This window comes from Syngnathus typhle, linkage group LG8 (assembly GCF_033458585.1).
Source record: "Syngnathus typhle isolate RoL2023-S1 ecotype Sweden linkage group LG8, RoL_Styp_1.0, whole genome shotgun sequence".
NCBI classification, from domain to species: domain Eukaryota; kingdom Metazoa; phylum Chordata; class Actinopteri; order Syngnathiformes; family Syngnathidae; genus Syngnathus; species Syngnathus typhle.
Window position 1 is genome coordinate 10,296,880 of NC_083745.1, and position 15,172 is coordinate 10,312,051.

Here is a 15,172-nt window from a genome sequence, read left to right on the forward strand (position 1 = left end):
AATATTTTTATAGCCTTCCAATCCTATTAGTGTCGTAACAATAACAACAGTTATATAAAGTGTTTTAGATGATCTATTGAAGAATCTGTTAGCTTTGTTGACACTGTGGCCAGTTTCATTTGGACACAGGCTTTACTTTCTCCTAAAAAAAAAAATTTAATTACAGAGGAGCATTGTAAGACAATACTTTCCCATGTCTAGGATTTCTGAGTATTTAACAATAGTTTGATATAACCAAACCATATAATAACACCTCAAATCCTCTTGTCCATTAGTCTGGATTTTAAATTACACTGCACTGGGTTTGGGGTGAAATGAGTTTAAATAGCAGTGGTCGTTTTTTTCGAGAGTCAGCCAGTGTATGTATGTAGATCCAAAGTCTACAGTCAAACAAATAAGTTCCTTGAAAATGAACTTTTCCCTTAGGGTCACAAAATGGGGTGGTTGTCGGGGCAGACATGCACTATTCCATGAGCCTATAACTGCAATGTAACAAAAAAAACACATCAGAAACAAATAGTAATATTTCATAATCACTATAACGTGAATGTTTTGCAAAACGTCTTCTTAGTCCTTTGATTGCAAACTCTAGAGAAGTCTAACTAGGCCTACACAAGGAAGGTTCTTAGTTTTTTGTATTAAAATGGTTGAGTCATCTGAACAAAATTGTGTTTGTAACAATATATCCTGAAAGGTAGCTGTAGAAAACAATCAATATCATTGACCGCTAGGATGCCAGACTAAGGTGAATCAAAGGTTAGTGTACTCATGCAAATGTTTACACAAGTGAGAGTGATTTGCTGCTGCACACTCATTTCATTTGTCTGCGTGTCTTCTCATCTGGTGCCAACATGAATTTGAAGCTCCTCTTCTTTTGCCTCTTTCTTGCTGTGATCCTCATCCCAGCCCAAGTATGTATTTCCCTTTTTAGTCCTGATGCTTATTATAGTTGTTTATTTATTATTTTGCTGTTGCCATGTCTTTGAAATAAAATGGAGCCATTCACCAGCTGTTTTTCTTCACGTATGAGAAATTACAGAAATAAACATGGGAGATCTGCAAAAATTAATCATTTTCCCAAATTCTCTCACAAAATGCCCTTGGATTGATAATCAGTAAATATTTAACCGTTGTGAAAATAAACAAAAAAGACACTCAATGTTTTTGATCTTGAAAATATACCTTATTTGAAACTGTTTTTCCTCTCAGACAAAACCTGACAAACGTAAAAAGCATCATCGTCACCGTGACCATGGAAATGGTCCTCAAGAAATCAGGGGTCGAAAACGTGGACGACATGAAAGAAGGAGACAACTATTTCAAGACATAATTAATGGTGATGATAGTGATTTATATTTCATGGTCTAGCACGGCACAGATCCATATACAGTTCATCATGTCATGCTTTGTAGACATGTTCTTTGGAATCTCTGGAGAAGATGACGACGACGACGATGATGACCCAAGTGAATGGCTCTTTGACATTCAAGAGCCAGCGGGTGAGGACCACAGAACCAAAATGCTAGTCATTATATAATAATGAGCTCCGTTTCTAACTTCCTTCCTCTTTCTTAGGCCAATGTGACCCAAACCCTTGCCAAAATAATGGCGTTTGCAAGGAAAAAGGAAAGAAAAGAAAATTCAAATGTGACTGTCAAAAACCTTTCAGGGGAAGACGCTGCGAGAAAGGTTAGCAAGCATTTGTTGCATGCAAATGTAGTATGTGGTTTGCAAGAAATAACCAATACAAGACACGATCAATGTTCCAGGACCAAGAATTTGCAAGAAGGGTACATGCGGTCGTGGCGAGTGTGTGTTGACTTCCACTCCACCTTATTTTGAGTGCAAATGCAAGCATCCCTTCCAGCCGCCACGGTGTAGAACATGTGAGGAACCGTTGCTCTAGTCACACCAGTGGCCTAATTTGCACAAGGTTATTTATTAGGATTACACAACGTTTACTGTTTATTCTCCAGATACTACTTGTGAGCCTAATCCATGTATGAATGGTGGAGAATGCATCAAGGACGGTGATGACTTTGATTGCAACTGTCCTGAAGGCTTCAGTGGTCGTTTCTGCAACGTTGGTAAGTGCCGCAACATATTATAAAATGTGCTTTCTTCAGCGCACATTATGAACTTTTTCCAGTGGTTTATAAACCACACATATTACACATATGACAGTGACAGTGGTAGTTATGTGATACAGCAACACTATAGTACCGTATTTTCTGTACTATAAGGCGCACCGGACTATAAGGCGCACCATTAATGCATCATGTTAGATTTTTAATTCAAAACCAAATCATTCTCCATTTTATCTTTTTTATTTCAACTTCAGACGCAACAAATTACTTTATAATCACAAAATAATGGTCCAAAGTCTTTTTGATTCATGATTCATAGTCTTCAGCGGGCCACTTATGATTGATTTCATGACACAATGCTTCGGGCCAGTTTAAATTTAGGAATTTGGTCCGTATATAAAGCGCACCGGACTATAAGGCGGACTGTCGGCTTTTGAGAAAATTCTAGGTTTTTAAGCGCGCCTTAGAGTCCGGAAAATACGGTAAATGAAAGCTAAACTTCACCAGTTCATTTTTTTCTCCAAAGTAGAAACAATAATCTGCCATCTGCTTGTACTGTTTTATGTTCTATTCATATGTGTAATGGCAATAAGTGTGTTAAAGTCACAGTTAGTTGGGGGTTTAAAATGGCTGACATAGCAATGCTAATTTCCATTAGCCTTATGGCGTTTACTATTGTATGCTAACATCTATAGGCCTAAGATAACGACAGTAATACTGTATTGAACGTACTAAGATTTAATTTTCATGGTTCAATCTATGGGGAAAAGATACGGCTCATAGTTTGAATTTTATAGTACAAATTATTAAAGTGGGTGTTTTATGATTGTCAGGCCCTAACGACTGTTATGAGGATGATGGCGAGTCATATCGTGGCAACGTGAGTGAGACGATTGATGGAGACGAATGCCTCTATTGGAACTCTCATTTCATCCTGGAGAGCGGAATAGATCCTTTCAACACATTTGAGGACAGTGATGGCCTTGGCCCTCACAACCGCTGCAGGTCAGCTTTAAATGTGACTGAAAATGCCTAGTTACAAAAAAAGAAAAGGAAAGGGGATGTGTTGAGTGTGATGTTTTCTATATCGCAGGAACCCAGATGGCGACTTGTCACCATGGTGTTTCTACAGAAGAGGCCAAAAACTGCTGTGGAATTACTGCGATGTAGACGATTGTTCTGAAGGTACGTAGACTTTAAGATTAAACTTTAAATACACACAAAACCAAAAGACTTACATGTGTGACTGTAAATTCTTCTGGGTGACACCAGAAGGGATTGCGCCCTCAGATGCTCCATCTCCTCCAGCCCCTCCTGCTCCTTCAGCTACTTCAGCTATTCCTAATCCCCCTACTCCAGAGCCAACACCAGCTACCCCAGACCAAGAGCCAACCAAGCCTCCACAACCTAGCGATGCCTCACCCACTCCCACATTTTCTGAAACACGGTTCAGCACTTGTGGGAAGCCACAGCCAAAGAAACGCTTATCTCGAATCTATGGGGGATTGAAGGTGTCCCCTGGGGCATTACCCTGGCAGGTCTCCCTGCAAGCGAGACCCAAGGGATCTACTCAGAAGTACAAGCACATCTGTGGAGGGGTTCTCATTGAAAGCTGCTGGATACTGACAGCTGGACACTGCGTGTAAGACCAATTTTGATGAGCACATTTTAAAAATGTTGCAGCTTTTCAGCTATCATGTTTATGCGTTTGAACAGTCATAAACAAGAGGACATGAAGGTGGTTATGGGAGGACTCTCTCTGGACACCAGTGAGCCTACTGAGCAGATCTTTGACGTTGAAGAAGCTATTGTGCATGAAAACTACAAGGAGACTCCAGTGTCAGTTCACAATGACATCGGTGAGCACTTATGGTAGACGTGGGCTGGATGCTGCAATAAGCTTCCACAGCGCTGGCTGATAGAAATCTTGTGCAATTGGTGTCAAGGAAGTATGTTGGAATGATAAAATACATTTGGATTCAGTTTTAATGTTCTGTGTTTAAAATGACATCTTGGTGTTCTGGGATCATCATTTTTGTGTTGTGTATGACCTAATAATGCAAAACAACTGCATCTGTACAGCATTGCTGCGACTTGAAGACACAGATGGTGTTTGTGCCAATGAAACCCAGTTTGTGAAGGCAGCCTGTCTGCCCGATGGTCCTCTAGATGATGGGGAGGAATGTACCATTTCTGGATGGGGTGCTACTGAGGAATGTAAGTCTAATTTTCTGAAATGATGATTACATATTCCACTTCTTTTCCAATAATTCAGTGGTTAAACGTTTCCATTCAAAGTGCTTTCAGCTCACACCTGTTATCTTGTACCATTTCTATTTGCAGCTGATTATGGTTCCAACCATTTGTTGGAGGCCAAAGTTCTGCTGATCAACCAAGAGAAATGCTCTGAGAGCAGTATTTATGGCCCAGTTTTGGATGATAGCATGTTCTGTGCTGGCAATCTACGAGGAGGGGTCGATTCCTGCCAGGTGAGTGAGGAGAAAGTTAAACACTAATACAACTAATATGTGATTGACCAATTTCAATTGTTGAGCTTGGTTGTGGGTTTATTGTTCTAGGGTGACTCTGGTGGACCGCTGACCTGTGAGCAGAACAGCACTCATTTTATTTATGGTCTGGTGAGCTGGGGAGACCAATGCGGAAAGAAAAATAAGCCTGGGGTCTATGCACGGGTCACTCACTTCCTGGACTGGATCAAATCAAAGACTCAAGCATCACCTAAATGAGGGGCATTTACTGTCATTCTGCATCCAGTAGAACTTGGGGCCAATGATGTACTGAAGCTCACTTATTAGGCTGACTATGAATGTAATTATATCTAAGCCACATATGTACTTTTAAGGAGAACATCTTGAAGTATTCTACGTATTTGGTAATGATTTGACGGTTATGATGATGATGATATCAATTCCGTAATAGCTTTGAGTCAGGAATGCCTTAGAAATTGTTTTACATCTTTGGTTTAATTGACTGTAAAGGATTTATGAATTTAAAGATGCAATATGTTCCCACACATGATTTTATTAAACTATTAGTGAACAAATGAGGACACAAGACCTCAAAGTACAATGAAACACAATGCTATTTCTCATTTTCTTTATGAGATGAACAAGAATACACTCAAAGATGCAGTCACGCACATACTGATTGGTTAAATTTTCCCTGTGGGTCGCCCCCTACAAGGTAAACTGACACCAAAGGCACACATGACCTCGGTGTTGTAGTGAAGAGAACAAGCAAAGCACGGCGGGTCAGTAACTCTGCAAACTGCATGAGAGTAGTTTGCCCCTGAAATGAATGGATGAAATATTTACAGTGTATTGGGGTGTCAGTTACTGACTCATGTAAAACACACAAACTGAACGCTCATATATAAAAGAAAGATCTGACATCCAACATTCTTTTTAGACTGTAATATGACAAATTAAAAAGTCACTCCTCACCTCCATCTGTGTTGACACTCCAGTCCCAGGGGTCATTGATCCAAAACATGGTCAAGGGCTGCCTGTTCAGTCCATTTACATCAATGCAAGGGTTAAACATTGGGAAAAGTGGCTCTTTGCACTCCACGTAGAAAGAGTGAAGTAGACTCATGGTGTCTGCATTGTAGAACGACAGTTCCCCCTTTGGGAGATTTGCCAGTATGCCCAACTTTCTGACTTTCTTCCCAACTTGGAGTTGTTTCTCCTGCGTGTCATGGCACGCCATATATTGTCCCTCACTATGGTAGATGCACCAGGAAGTCTTATTCACACCTAGACCAGAAGGTCTTGGACTCAGACAAATGTCTCTAGTGACTGGACCGGTGGTCACACCAATCAGCCAGTACGGTTTCTCCTGTACGATGACTTCCCAGTAGTGTCGGCCAGTAGTAAAACTCTTTTGAGCCAAAACGCTGTATTGGGAATCATATGGTTGAATGGTTGGAGCCCATGTACTGTTTGGTTGCACTCTCCAGCACACTTGTCTCCCATCTTGGGATACCTCCAGCTTTGGGTGGGCTGTTTTCAAGTCCAGAGAAGGACAACTTAGATCTGAAAGAACAAATGAATATCCAGAAGGCAATTCAGAAGTTGATCTTTGAGAACCTCAACTTTTTTTCCGGAGCTTTAGCTCCGCCTCCTGTCCCCCACCCCACACTCAGTGGCATTGAGCTGTAGGTACACCTCAGCTGGTATCACCTTTGTCACTACATAAACCAGTGCAATGAACAACTAAGCTGCAAAATGTGGTACAATTTGGAATACAACCTAAATTTGCATATATTCTCATAATTTTGAGAAAGAAAAATCAAATGGAACGAAATGAAAGCACCTGGCTCCTCATTGAAATGCAAAATATTAGCAATTGAAATATAAGGTTACATACAGTTCATAAGATTCTACGATGGTAACGGTTTGAAGCCCGAGCAAATTTATTTACATTATTTACTATGAGTCAAATATTTTGAAATTCAAATAGCCTGTATGTAGTCACCCAGCATCACCTAAATGAGTGCATAAGACATTTTAGTGCCATGACTGTATAAGATTATTTTACTTACAGGACCACATTCGAGGAAAATGTTGCGAAAGAGCCACTGACAGGTCATCCACAAGCTTCTCCACTGTTCTCAACTTGTCAGGTTCACACAGGTCTCGGTCTATTTGTTGAATGGGTGCCAATTTTGGCGGGTCACTACAATTAAATAGATGTCAAAAAAATCGATTTTGAAAATGAAAACATTAATGACAAATATACTCACCACAGATTCTGCGTGGTAACTTGCTGTAGAAAGAAAAGAACTTGAGGTATGCAAATGACATTTGAACAAAGGTTTGATGTGATCCACAATGTTTCAACATACTTGTATGAAGCTTAAGTCATGTGTTTCTTGTAAGAGTAATTTACTAGAAACTCTGAGTTGGTCTATCTCCTTGATGCGCGCCTCCACGATTCCTCTCTGCGCTTCCAGCCACTCGCTCATGCATTCTTCTTCTGCATCAATGATCTGCATCATCAGACGCTCGTCGCCATCCAGCACAACTCGGATCCTGTTGTACTTATCTGAGATCCTCTCTCTAAAATCCGCTGCGGACATCTGAAAAACATGAATACACAAAAACCATCTGAAATGCAACTATTTCCATATTATTTGTACTTTTTAAATTGACAGTACCACCGTTTGTGTATACATGAACTCCAAGTCCTTAATGGCGTTCTCGGCTTCACATCTCATCTGGAGCAATTGTTTCACAGTTGTCTCCAACATGCTCTAAAAAGAGAAATACAAGTCATTCTTTTGAATGAAATCCTGGCATAGAAATATGCCATGCCAAACACATGAATGACCTTTAAGTCGGTGCAGGCTTCAGGTAGCTGGGCAGCCCTGTGATTCTTGTGTGCACCAACCAGGACACACAAACAGCAAACAGGGACTCTGTCCTCCAAGCAAAAGAGCTTAAGCTCGTCACGATGCTCTTTGCATTTTAAAGACAGCAGATCCTGTGTCACCTCCACCACAGTGTGCTCCCTCAATGCAGATCTTTGCTCATGCAACAATGCATGAGCCTGGCACAGAGATGCGTCACAGGTCAGGCAGGTCCTGATAGCTTCTGATGGCGTCTCTATGCAGTGGTCGCAGCGGATAGTTGACGACAATTTAGTTTCTGTCAGTAGCGCCGACGTTGATGATTTGACACTGAAGTCCTTCACTTTGCTTTGTAGGCTTGCATCTATCTCCAGGGTGAGGTTGGATGGTAGCAGGATCTGACACTCTGGGCAGAAAAGTGGAGCCCCCTCACAGACAGCTTGTATGCAGGTCAGACAAAAGTAATGTCTGCATGGGAGTTTCACAGGATCTGTAAATAAATCCTGGCAAGCAGGGCACTTCAGAGTTTCTTCGACAGTCCCCATAGCTCTGCTCAGAGTTGCAATGGTGGCTCGGCAAAAAGGCCTTGTGTTGCTTCTCCTGCTCATAAATGTTTCACAGGCCTCTTTCTGCATGCACAACCAATCACGTGCCTCTGTATCACCTTACCAAAGATGTGCTGATATGTTTCCTGATCTGGCTTATTCTGCGACAACACACAAAAAAATATTTTTGTACACTGAAACTCAAACATTGATCTAGCAAGCAACATACCTATACCGTACTAGTTAGATAGATATTATATCCATAGAGTTTAAAAACTATTTAAAACATATTTTTATTACACATCAAAACATGAATAACAGACATTGAAATAATGAGATATAAATTAGCTTATATTGTGATGGAGATTAAAAAATATTTGTAATAGTTTAATTGATCACTCCAAATTGTTATCAAGTGTGATTGGGTTAGATTCAGATTCATTCATCAGATTCAATGTAACTCGTACTTTTTGCACCCCCTTTACAGTTTACAAATGTAGTACAGTACACACATGTGCATATATTCTGTATACAAATTGGAATGTATGTGTTGGAGTAACTTTGTGCAATAATACATATTTACAATACATTTATTGTGCAATTCTACTATTTGATAATAGTTTTCGTTGATTTTCTAGCCTGTACATATCAACCACCAATCTTTATCAGTCAACAAAATTACAGTACGTTGAATTATTCAAATAAAAAAACTAACTATACACGTTCAAATGTAGTAGCTCCTTGATAACAATTGCTAATATTTATTTTGCCACACTATGTGATACAATCCAGTTATTTTCAGCTGCAAGGTTACAGTACGTATTTCCGTAGTTACGTCCTACTACTACTGTATTTTTGCGTACGCTGCGTAATCGGAAATCTTACGCAAACTTCCTTTGTGAATTGAAGTCACGACGTTCTAACCGTAAACGTGGCCACCCCGGCTGTGGATGTGGCAGCTTGTGCCTCCAGCCTGACTACGTGTCTTTGCTCCTGAAGTTTACTCAAGTGCATTTAGACAGGGTTTTTCACTTTTGATCCTTGCGAGGTAAAGACTGTTCCCCTCAATTTTTGCTCTTTTTTCCACTCTTTGCATGCAGTGGCAAAATAACTTGAGCTAATGCTAAGCTATCTGACATATGGATATCTCGGCTTCGCATGTTTAGAATAGCGTGCAACCTGAAACACGCTGTAATGCCACTGTTTATGTTTATGTGAGATTTATTCATTTGAGTGGCACCCACTGTCCTGATATTATATCTTTACATGAGCATTCCATCAACCAAAAAAACCCAACCAATAGATCCTGTCAAGTTCTTTTTCTCAAATTCAAGCATCATCATCACTGTTATTGACAAAAACATGCATCCATCTATCTGTCCGTTTTCTATACTGCGTGTCCCTATTAGGGTTGCGTTATAACCAGAGCTTGTCACGAATTTAGATTGGGAGACGGGTTACACTTTGCTGCTCTTGGCCAGACATCATATCCAGCAGGTGCTACTTTTATATTTGTCCAGAAGTGCTGCATTAAATGGGCATTGCTTTGCATTTCTCACACTTGATTTTAGGTTTCGGTGCCATGTTTGCCAGACTCCACCTGTGTTCTCACTTGCCATCCAGAATTCGGCAAGTGAAAGTCAATCCTGCCTCTATCAGAACATTTTCCCAAGCAAAATGTAAGTAACACACATTTACTAGATTTACAACTAGTTAACTCATGAATTGAAGTTAGCTTTAGTTGATCTTTTAAATGACTTTCACAATTTACCGGTAAACCTTTAACCATTTCATCCCCAATGTGCACTTACAGTCTCACAACCACGCTCCCATGGCAAGTCTTTTGCCCATCGGAGTGAGTTGAAGCAAGCCAAGCGCATCGTGGTGAAACTAGGAAGTGCTGTGGTAACACGAGGAGATGAGTGTGGCCTGGCGCTGGGGCGACTTGCCTCCATAGTTGAACAGGTAATGCACGATTGGAGTTAAGAAGTTAAATTCAAGATGCTAACTCATCATCATTGCTGTATCCTGTCAGGTGGCCGTGCTGCAGAATCAAGGGAGGGAGATGATGATTGTCACCAGTGGTGCCGTGGCATTCGGGAAGCAGAGATTAAGACATGAAATCCTCCTGTCCCAAAGTGTCAGACAAGCTTTACATTCAGGCCAGAACCAGCTGAAGGAAATGGTGTTGTATAAGTTTATTAGATAAGAATCAGTTAAATATTCCATAGACATTTTTGTGAGTATTTGTTTGTGTTTTTTTGCAGGCAATTCCAGTTTTGGAGGCAAGGGCTTGTGCAGCTGCTGGACAGAGCGGTCTGATGGCATTGTATGAAGCCATGTTTACCCAATATAGCATCTGCACTGCACAAGTATGCACTTGAGCTTTTTTTAAGCTAAAAGGTGTTTGAAAGTAAGTGTCACTAAATATTGTGTGTTAATTTTGACAGATTTTAGTCACAAATTTGGATTTCCATGATGAGCAGAAGCGGCGCAACCTTAACAGCACACTTCTTGAACTTCTGCGGATGAACATTGTCCCCATCATTAACACCAATGATGCCGTTGTGCCTCCCCCTGTTCCCAAGAGTGACTTACAGGGAGTAAATGTGGGTACTGTGTGAAGGGCATGCTGGGAATGCTAAGTGTGGGAAATGTTGTGTATGGGTATGTTAGGCCCAAAAGAATGGATATTACGTTTTTACTCGTTACAACATGCAGTTTAATTTTACATTCAGGGATTGTAATTTTCAATTTTCCTGCTTGTGTTATCTTGAAGAAGGTGAACGTTGAACTACTTCATGTGACTTGCTGGGTTTTATTGTCTTATAACATGTTTTTTTTTTTTCTTTTTTTTTTCAATTAGCGTTTTTTCCTTCCAGCCTAATCAAAATGATTTTATGTATTTCAGGTAATAAGCATCAAAGACAATGACAGCTTAGCCGCCCGTCTGGCTGTTGAAATGAAAGTGGATCTGCTAATTGCACTGTCGGATGTCCAAGGTACAGATGGTTGTCCGAAATATTAAAATTTATTGATTTCAGTTGCTATTGAGTGGCGACCAGTTTAAGTTGTGCCTCACCCACCACCCAAAGTCAGATAGCTATAGAAAATAAATATATGTATTTATTAGTGATTAACACATTATTCAACTAAACTCAACCCATCTTTATTAATATACTGTGTTTACAAAGCAAAAGTAATTGGACAAATATGTTTGTCTTTATCTTCAAATGGCTTAATTGGTCTTTTTTGCTTTCAAGCCAATGTCTGTATTGCTGGATGTAAACTTAATTGTGAAAACAACTTCTTCTGCAGGCCTATATGACAGGCCACCAGGAACAGATGATGCTAAACTTATCGATATCTTCTACCCCGGAGACCAACAATCTATCACGTATGGAACCAAGTCCAGATCTGGCCTTGGTGGCATGGAAGCCAAGGTTCTTGCAACAAACACAATACTTTAATTAATAAAAAAGGAGAGGCTCTTGATGATAAAAATGTCCACCATTTTTCCCCAATACAGGTTAAATCAGCACTGTGGGCACTCCAGGGTGGGTCATCCGTAGTCATTGCCAACGGCACGGATCCCAAAGTCACAGGCCATGTCATAACAGACATTGTGGAGGGGAAGAAAGTGGGGACCTTTTTCTCTGAAGTAAAACCAGCAGGTGTGTTGAGATGAATGCAAATGGAAATTGTTCATGATAATGTATTTTCATAATGAGGTCTTGTAATATTTGTGGATTTTACCTGTACTCTTGTCACCATCAGGTCCCACTGTGGAGCAGCAGACAGAGATGGCCCGTATTGCTGGGAGAACTCTGGCTTCACTTTTACCAGAGCAGGTGAGTTTCTCCTTCCCTCATGAAGTTAAAATTTTTATTTAGCTAATATTCGTGTGATGTGGCAGTATATTATCTGAATCAAAATCTTACCAAATTGCTGGCAAGGATTGGGTGAGCATGTGAAACATACACAATACAAATGTAAAAACTGTTTTTTAAAAATTATTTACAATATCTGTTTCACTTGTTTTGCCATAGCTCTGCCAACATTGTGAATTAACTAAAAATAACAAGCAATTTAGCTAATGATAGCTACGGAAAAAAGACACCTTCCGTGTATGTTTCCAAATTGGTTGGAGAATTTTGGAGTGCTAGAAACCTTAGATATTTGTCTTAGGCTGGCATAAAACACAAGTAAAATCTATTTTCCCATTCAAACCGGTTGTAATTGTGCACGTTTTATGCATACCCAGAGAGGAGAAATCATCTGCAGTCTTTCCGAGTTGCTTACAGAGAAAAAGGATGAAATTCTCAGTGCCAACAAGAGAGACATGGAGTTGGCAACGTCCTCAGGTAAAAATGATAAACAAGGTTGTGTGAATGTCTGAAGTCCACCTATGCACAAGTTCAGGCACAAAAAAGTACCCCATGTGGCATTTTGAAAATATTATCCTAATGTATTCGCTGGAAATCTTTACAGGTCGTTTATCCCAGGCTCTGATTGACCGGCTGAGTCTCTCGACAGCTAAACTTAACAGCCTGGCCATTGGCCTGCGTCAGCTTGCTGTGTCCTCCAGGGATAGTGTGGGCCGGGTGCTGCGGAGAACCAGGATAGCCAACAACTTGGAGTTGGAGCAGATCACTGTCCCTATCGGTGTATTGCTGGTGATCTTTGAGTCACGGCCCGACTGCCTCCCACAAGTAATTATCACTGGAAGCTTTTTGTGCTCATAATATCGTGTCTTCATGGCAATTTCTGTTTACAATCGTATCTATAATGTCTGTTTCAGGTGTCTGCTTTGGCCATTGCAAGCGGAAATGCTTTGCTGCTGAAGGGTGGCAAGGAAGCTTCCAACACCAACCGAATTCTGCATCAACTCACGCAGGAGGCACTTTCCATTCATGGAGTAGCAGATGCTATTCAACTGGTGAGATTGAAAGTGTTACATTATGTGCATTATAGGCCCATTATTTTTTTCCAATGTTCTTGTTTTAATTGACCATATCATGCAGGTTAGCACACGAGAGGAAGTTGAGGACTTATGCAGACTGGAAAAAGTCATTGACTTGATCATTCCGAGAGGGTCATCGCAATTGGTCCGAGACATCCAGAGAGCAGCAAAGGGGATTCCTGTACTGGGCCACAGTGAGGGTATCTGCCACGTCTACATTGACAGTGAAGCAAGCATTGACAAAGCTGTTGAAATCGGTATGTACTCGTCGCTTGGTGTGTCTGCATAGTGTGTGTATATATATATATATATATATATATATATCACTATTATAGCCACAATTGGCTTTTAAACCTCGAGTGCAAACCCGATAAATGAACTTGAAAGATTATAAAAACATATATATATATATATATAACTTTTGTATGACATGCAAACACCAAATTTTTGTGTTGAATATGTATGCATTTGATTCCAGTTCGAGACTCTAAATGTGACTACCCTGCGGCGTGCAATGCCATGGAAACCCTCCTCGTTCATAGAGACTTGTTGCGAACTCCAATGTTTGACCAGATCATCGATATGCTCAGAACAGAACAAGTGAGACAAACATTGCAATTTCTGTGACTTTTTCATTCAACTTTATTTGGTTGTAATATTTTTCACTTCCTCTTACTTGACTTGTAACAAAGAACTGTTTTGATACCTCATTTTTGTTACTTCAGGTAAAGATTCACGCCGGTCCCCGGTTTGCATCGTATTTAACATTCAGCCCATCTGAGGTGAAGTCCCTGCGGACAGAGTACGGTGATCTGGAGTGCTGCATCGAAGTGGTGGACAGCATGCAGGAGGCTGTGGACCATATCCATAAATACGGCAGCTCCCACACCGATGTCATCGTAACAGAAAACGAAGAGACAGCTGAGCAGTTCCTGCAGCAAGTGGATAGTGCTTGCGTATTCTTCAATTCGAGCTCTCGCTTTGCCGATGGCTACCGCTTTGGTCTCGGTACGGACGATATTCATTTAACTTTATAGGTGGGAAAAAAAAAACAGATGAAAGAAAATAAAAGTCAATTGAATTTTTCTCTTTGTAGGTGCTGAGGTGGGAATCAGTACAGCACGCATCCATGCCAGAGGTCCAGTGGGGTTAGAGGGCCTTCTCACCACCAAATGGGTCCTTCGAGGAGAAGGTCATACTGTGGCTGACTTCTCTGAGCACGGAAGTATGAAATACCTTCATGAAAACATCCCTGTTCCCCAGGGGAGCTTCAGCTAGGCTCTTGATCCAAACTACTTTCATTGACTCTTAATTTGCCGATGTCAGTCACAACCAAAGGTTTGTGTCTGAGAGTAGCACGTAAGTAGCTGCTACCTCTTCATTTCTTGTAAGAATCAAGTGTAATTGCAGAACGCTTGTGTGCAGAACCGAGGTTACTTGTACCAAATGATGGTTCTTGGAAACCTGTGCAAACACTTTGACTCAAATAAGGAAAAATGTTATGTCCAAGGATATATACCCAACAACTCAGTTTTATCCCCAGTGATAAAAAGGTCATCAGTGGCACAGTGGGGTTTTTTAATTTATTTTTCTACAAACTCTATTGTCGCCTTTTTGTAATTAACTAGAGAATTATGCAGTGCTGTGTTGCCGGTTTTCTTTTACGCCCTATCTTCTTGTTATGGATTATTTGAATAAATATTCTCTTTGGTAACTTTGATTAATTTGTTTATTTCTTGTTTTATTCCTGTTAGTTATTATACTTCCTGTTTTATTATGCACTCACAAATCAATATAACCATGGAGAAACGTGAACATTAAACAGATCTTCCCCAAACGTGATTTAAATTTAAGATTATTTCTTATGGTGTGTCAGGTGCGAAAATGATCTGTGGCCATTGCGTTGTCTGGGGGCTGCCTAATAGCGAGCTTTGGGTTTTCATCCAATCTATCCATCTCAAAAACCTAAAAACATACAGGCATGGTATATTTTTTTGTGATTGCAATTATTTGCTAATTCGTCAAATGTTCTGCTGTTGTTTTGTTGGCTCCTACAAGACGTCAGTTCAGTCCTGATTCTCCAGTCCGTTTCTTTTCTCCATAAGAGCACAATCCAATCTAATTATTAAGTACCTACTAAGTACCCTGCGAACATTCTGACGTCTAATAGACATCTATTAGACGTCTATATGCTAACCAGACGTCT

The 15,172-nt window shown here is 40.4% G+C and overlaps 3 protein-coding genes across 3 annotated transcripts; 2 read left to right on the plus strand and 1 right to left on the minus strand.

The window, feature by feature from the left end:
* Nucleotides 1–802: 802 nt before the first annotated feature.
* habp2 (hyaluronan binding protein 2) lies at nucleotides 803–5,154 on the plus strand. The gene is made up of 13 exons (XM_061286050.1): nucleotides 803–911; nucleotides 1,210–1,336; nucleotides 1,413–1,499; nucleotides 1,576–1,689; nucleotides 1,770–1,886; nucleotides 1,977–2,087; nucleotides 2,921–3,092; nucleotides 3,181–3,272; nucleotides 3,360–3,729; nucleotides 3,804–3,946; nucleotides 4,170–4,304; nucleotides 4,431–4,576; nucleotides 4,667–5,154. Exons 1-13 carry the CDS (start codon nucleotides 852–854, stop codon nucleotides 4,832–4,834), a joined length of 1,842 nt encoding a protein of 613 aa, XP_061142034.1. The 5' UTR covers nucleotides 803–851; the 3' UTR covers nucleotides 4,835–5,154.
* A 386-nt stretch (nucleotides 5,155–5,540) lies between these two features.
* LOC133158415 (E3 ubiquitin-protein ligase TRIM69-like) lies at nucleotides 5,541–8,003 on the minus strand. Its single transcript, XM_061285640.1, has 6 exons — nucleotides 7,602–8,003; nucleotides 7,267–7,362; nucleotides 6,955–7,188; nucleotides 6,853–6,875; nucleotides 6,652–6,785; nucleotides 5,541–6,142 (listed from the first exon to the last, which is right to left on the minus strand). Exons 1-6 carry the CDS (start codon nucleotides 8,001–8,003, stop codon nucleotides 5,541–5,543), a joined length of 1,491 nt encoding a protein of 496 aa, XP_061141624.1.
* A 908-nt stretch (nucleotides 8,004–8,911) lies between these two features.
* aldh18a1 (aldehyde dehydrogenase 18 family, member A1) lies at nucleotides 8,912–14,686 on the plus strand. The gene is made up of 17 exons (XM_061285598.1): nucleotides 8,912–9,051; nucleotides 9,575–9,682; nucleotides 9,817–9,968; nucleotides 10,039–10,188; nucleotides 10,271–10,375; nucleotides 10,454–10,612; nucleotides 10,915–11,005; nucleotides 11,322–11,446; nucleotides 11,533–11,677; nucleotides 11,781–11,854; nucleotides 12,268–12,367; nucleotides 12,495–12,715; nucleotides 12,805–12,942; nucleotides 13,028–13,223; nucleotides 13,445–13,566; nucleotides 13,692–13,974; nucleotides 14,063–14,686. The coding sequence occupies exons 2-17, from the start codon at nucleotides 9,586–9,588 to the stop codon at nucleotides 14,242–14,244; spliced, it is 2,340 nt and encodes a 779-aa protein (XP_061141582.1). The 5' UTR covers nucleotides 8,912–9,051; nucleotides 9,575–9,585; the 3' UTR covers nucleotides 14,245–14,686.
* The last annotated feature ends 486 nt before the right edge of the window (nucleotides 14,687–15,172 follow it).

Coding starts and splice junctions, on each gene's coding strand:
- habp2 (XM_061286050.1), top strand. CDS start 852: ATGAATTTGAAGCTCCTCTTCTTTTGCCTCTTTCTTGCTGTGATCCTC. Junction 1,887..1,976: donor GCCGCCACGGTGTAGAACAT/GTGAGGAACCGT, acceptor TTTATTCTCCAG/ATACTACTTGTGAGCCTAAT. Junction 4,577..4,666: donor GAGGGGTCGATTCCTGCCAG/GTGAGTGAGGAG, acceptor TTATTGTTCTAG/GGTGACTCTGGTGGACCGCT.
- LOC133158415 (XM_061285640.1), bottom strand. CDS start 8,003: ATGGGGACTGTCGAAGAAACTCTGAAGTGCCCTGCTTGCCAGGATTTA. Junction 7,189..7,266: donor TCATGTATACACAAACGGTG/GTACTGTCAATT, acceptor CATGTTTTTCAG/ATGTCCGCAGCGGATTTTAG. Junction 6,876..6,954: donor ATGACTTAAGCTTCATACAA/GTATGTTGAAAC, acceptor TTCTTTCTACAG/CAAGTTACCACGCAGAATCT.
- aldh18a1 (XM_061285598.1), top strand. CDS start 9,586: ATGTTTGCCAGACTCCACCTGTGTTCTCACTTGCCATCCAGAATTCGG. Junction 9,969..10,038: donor TTGCCTCCATAGTTGAACAG/GTAATGCACGAT, acceptor GTATCCTGTCAG/GTGGCCGTGCTGCAGAATCA. Junction 10,189..10,270: donor AGAACCAGCTGAAGGAAATG/GTGTTGTATAAG, acceptor GTTTTTTTGCAG/GCAATTCCAGTTTTGGAGGC.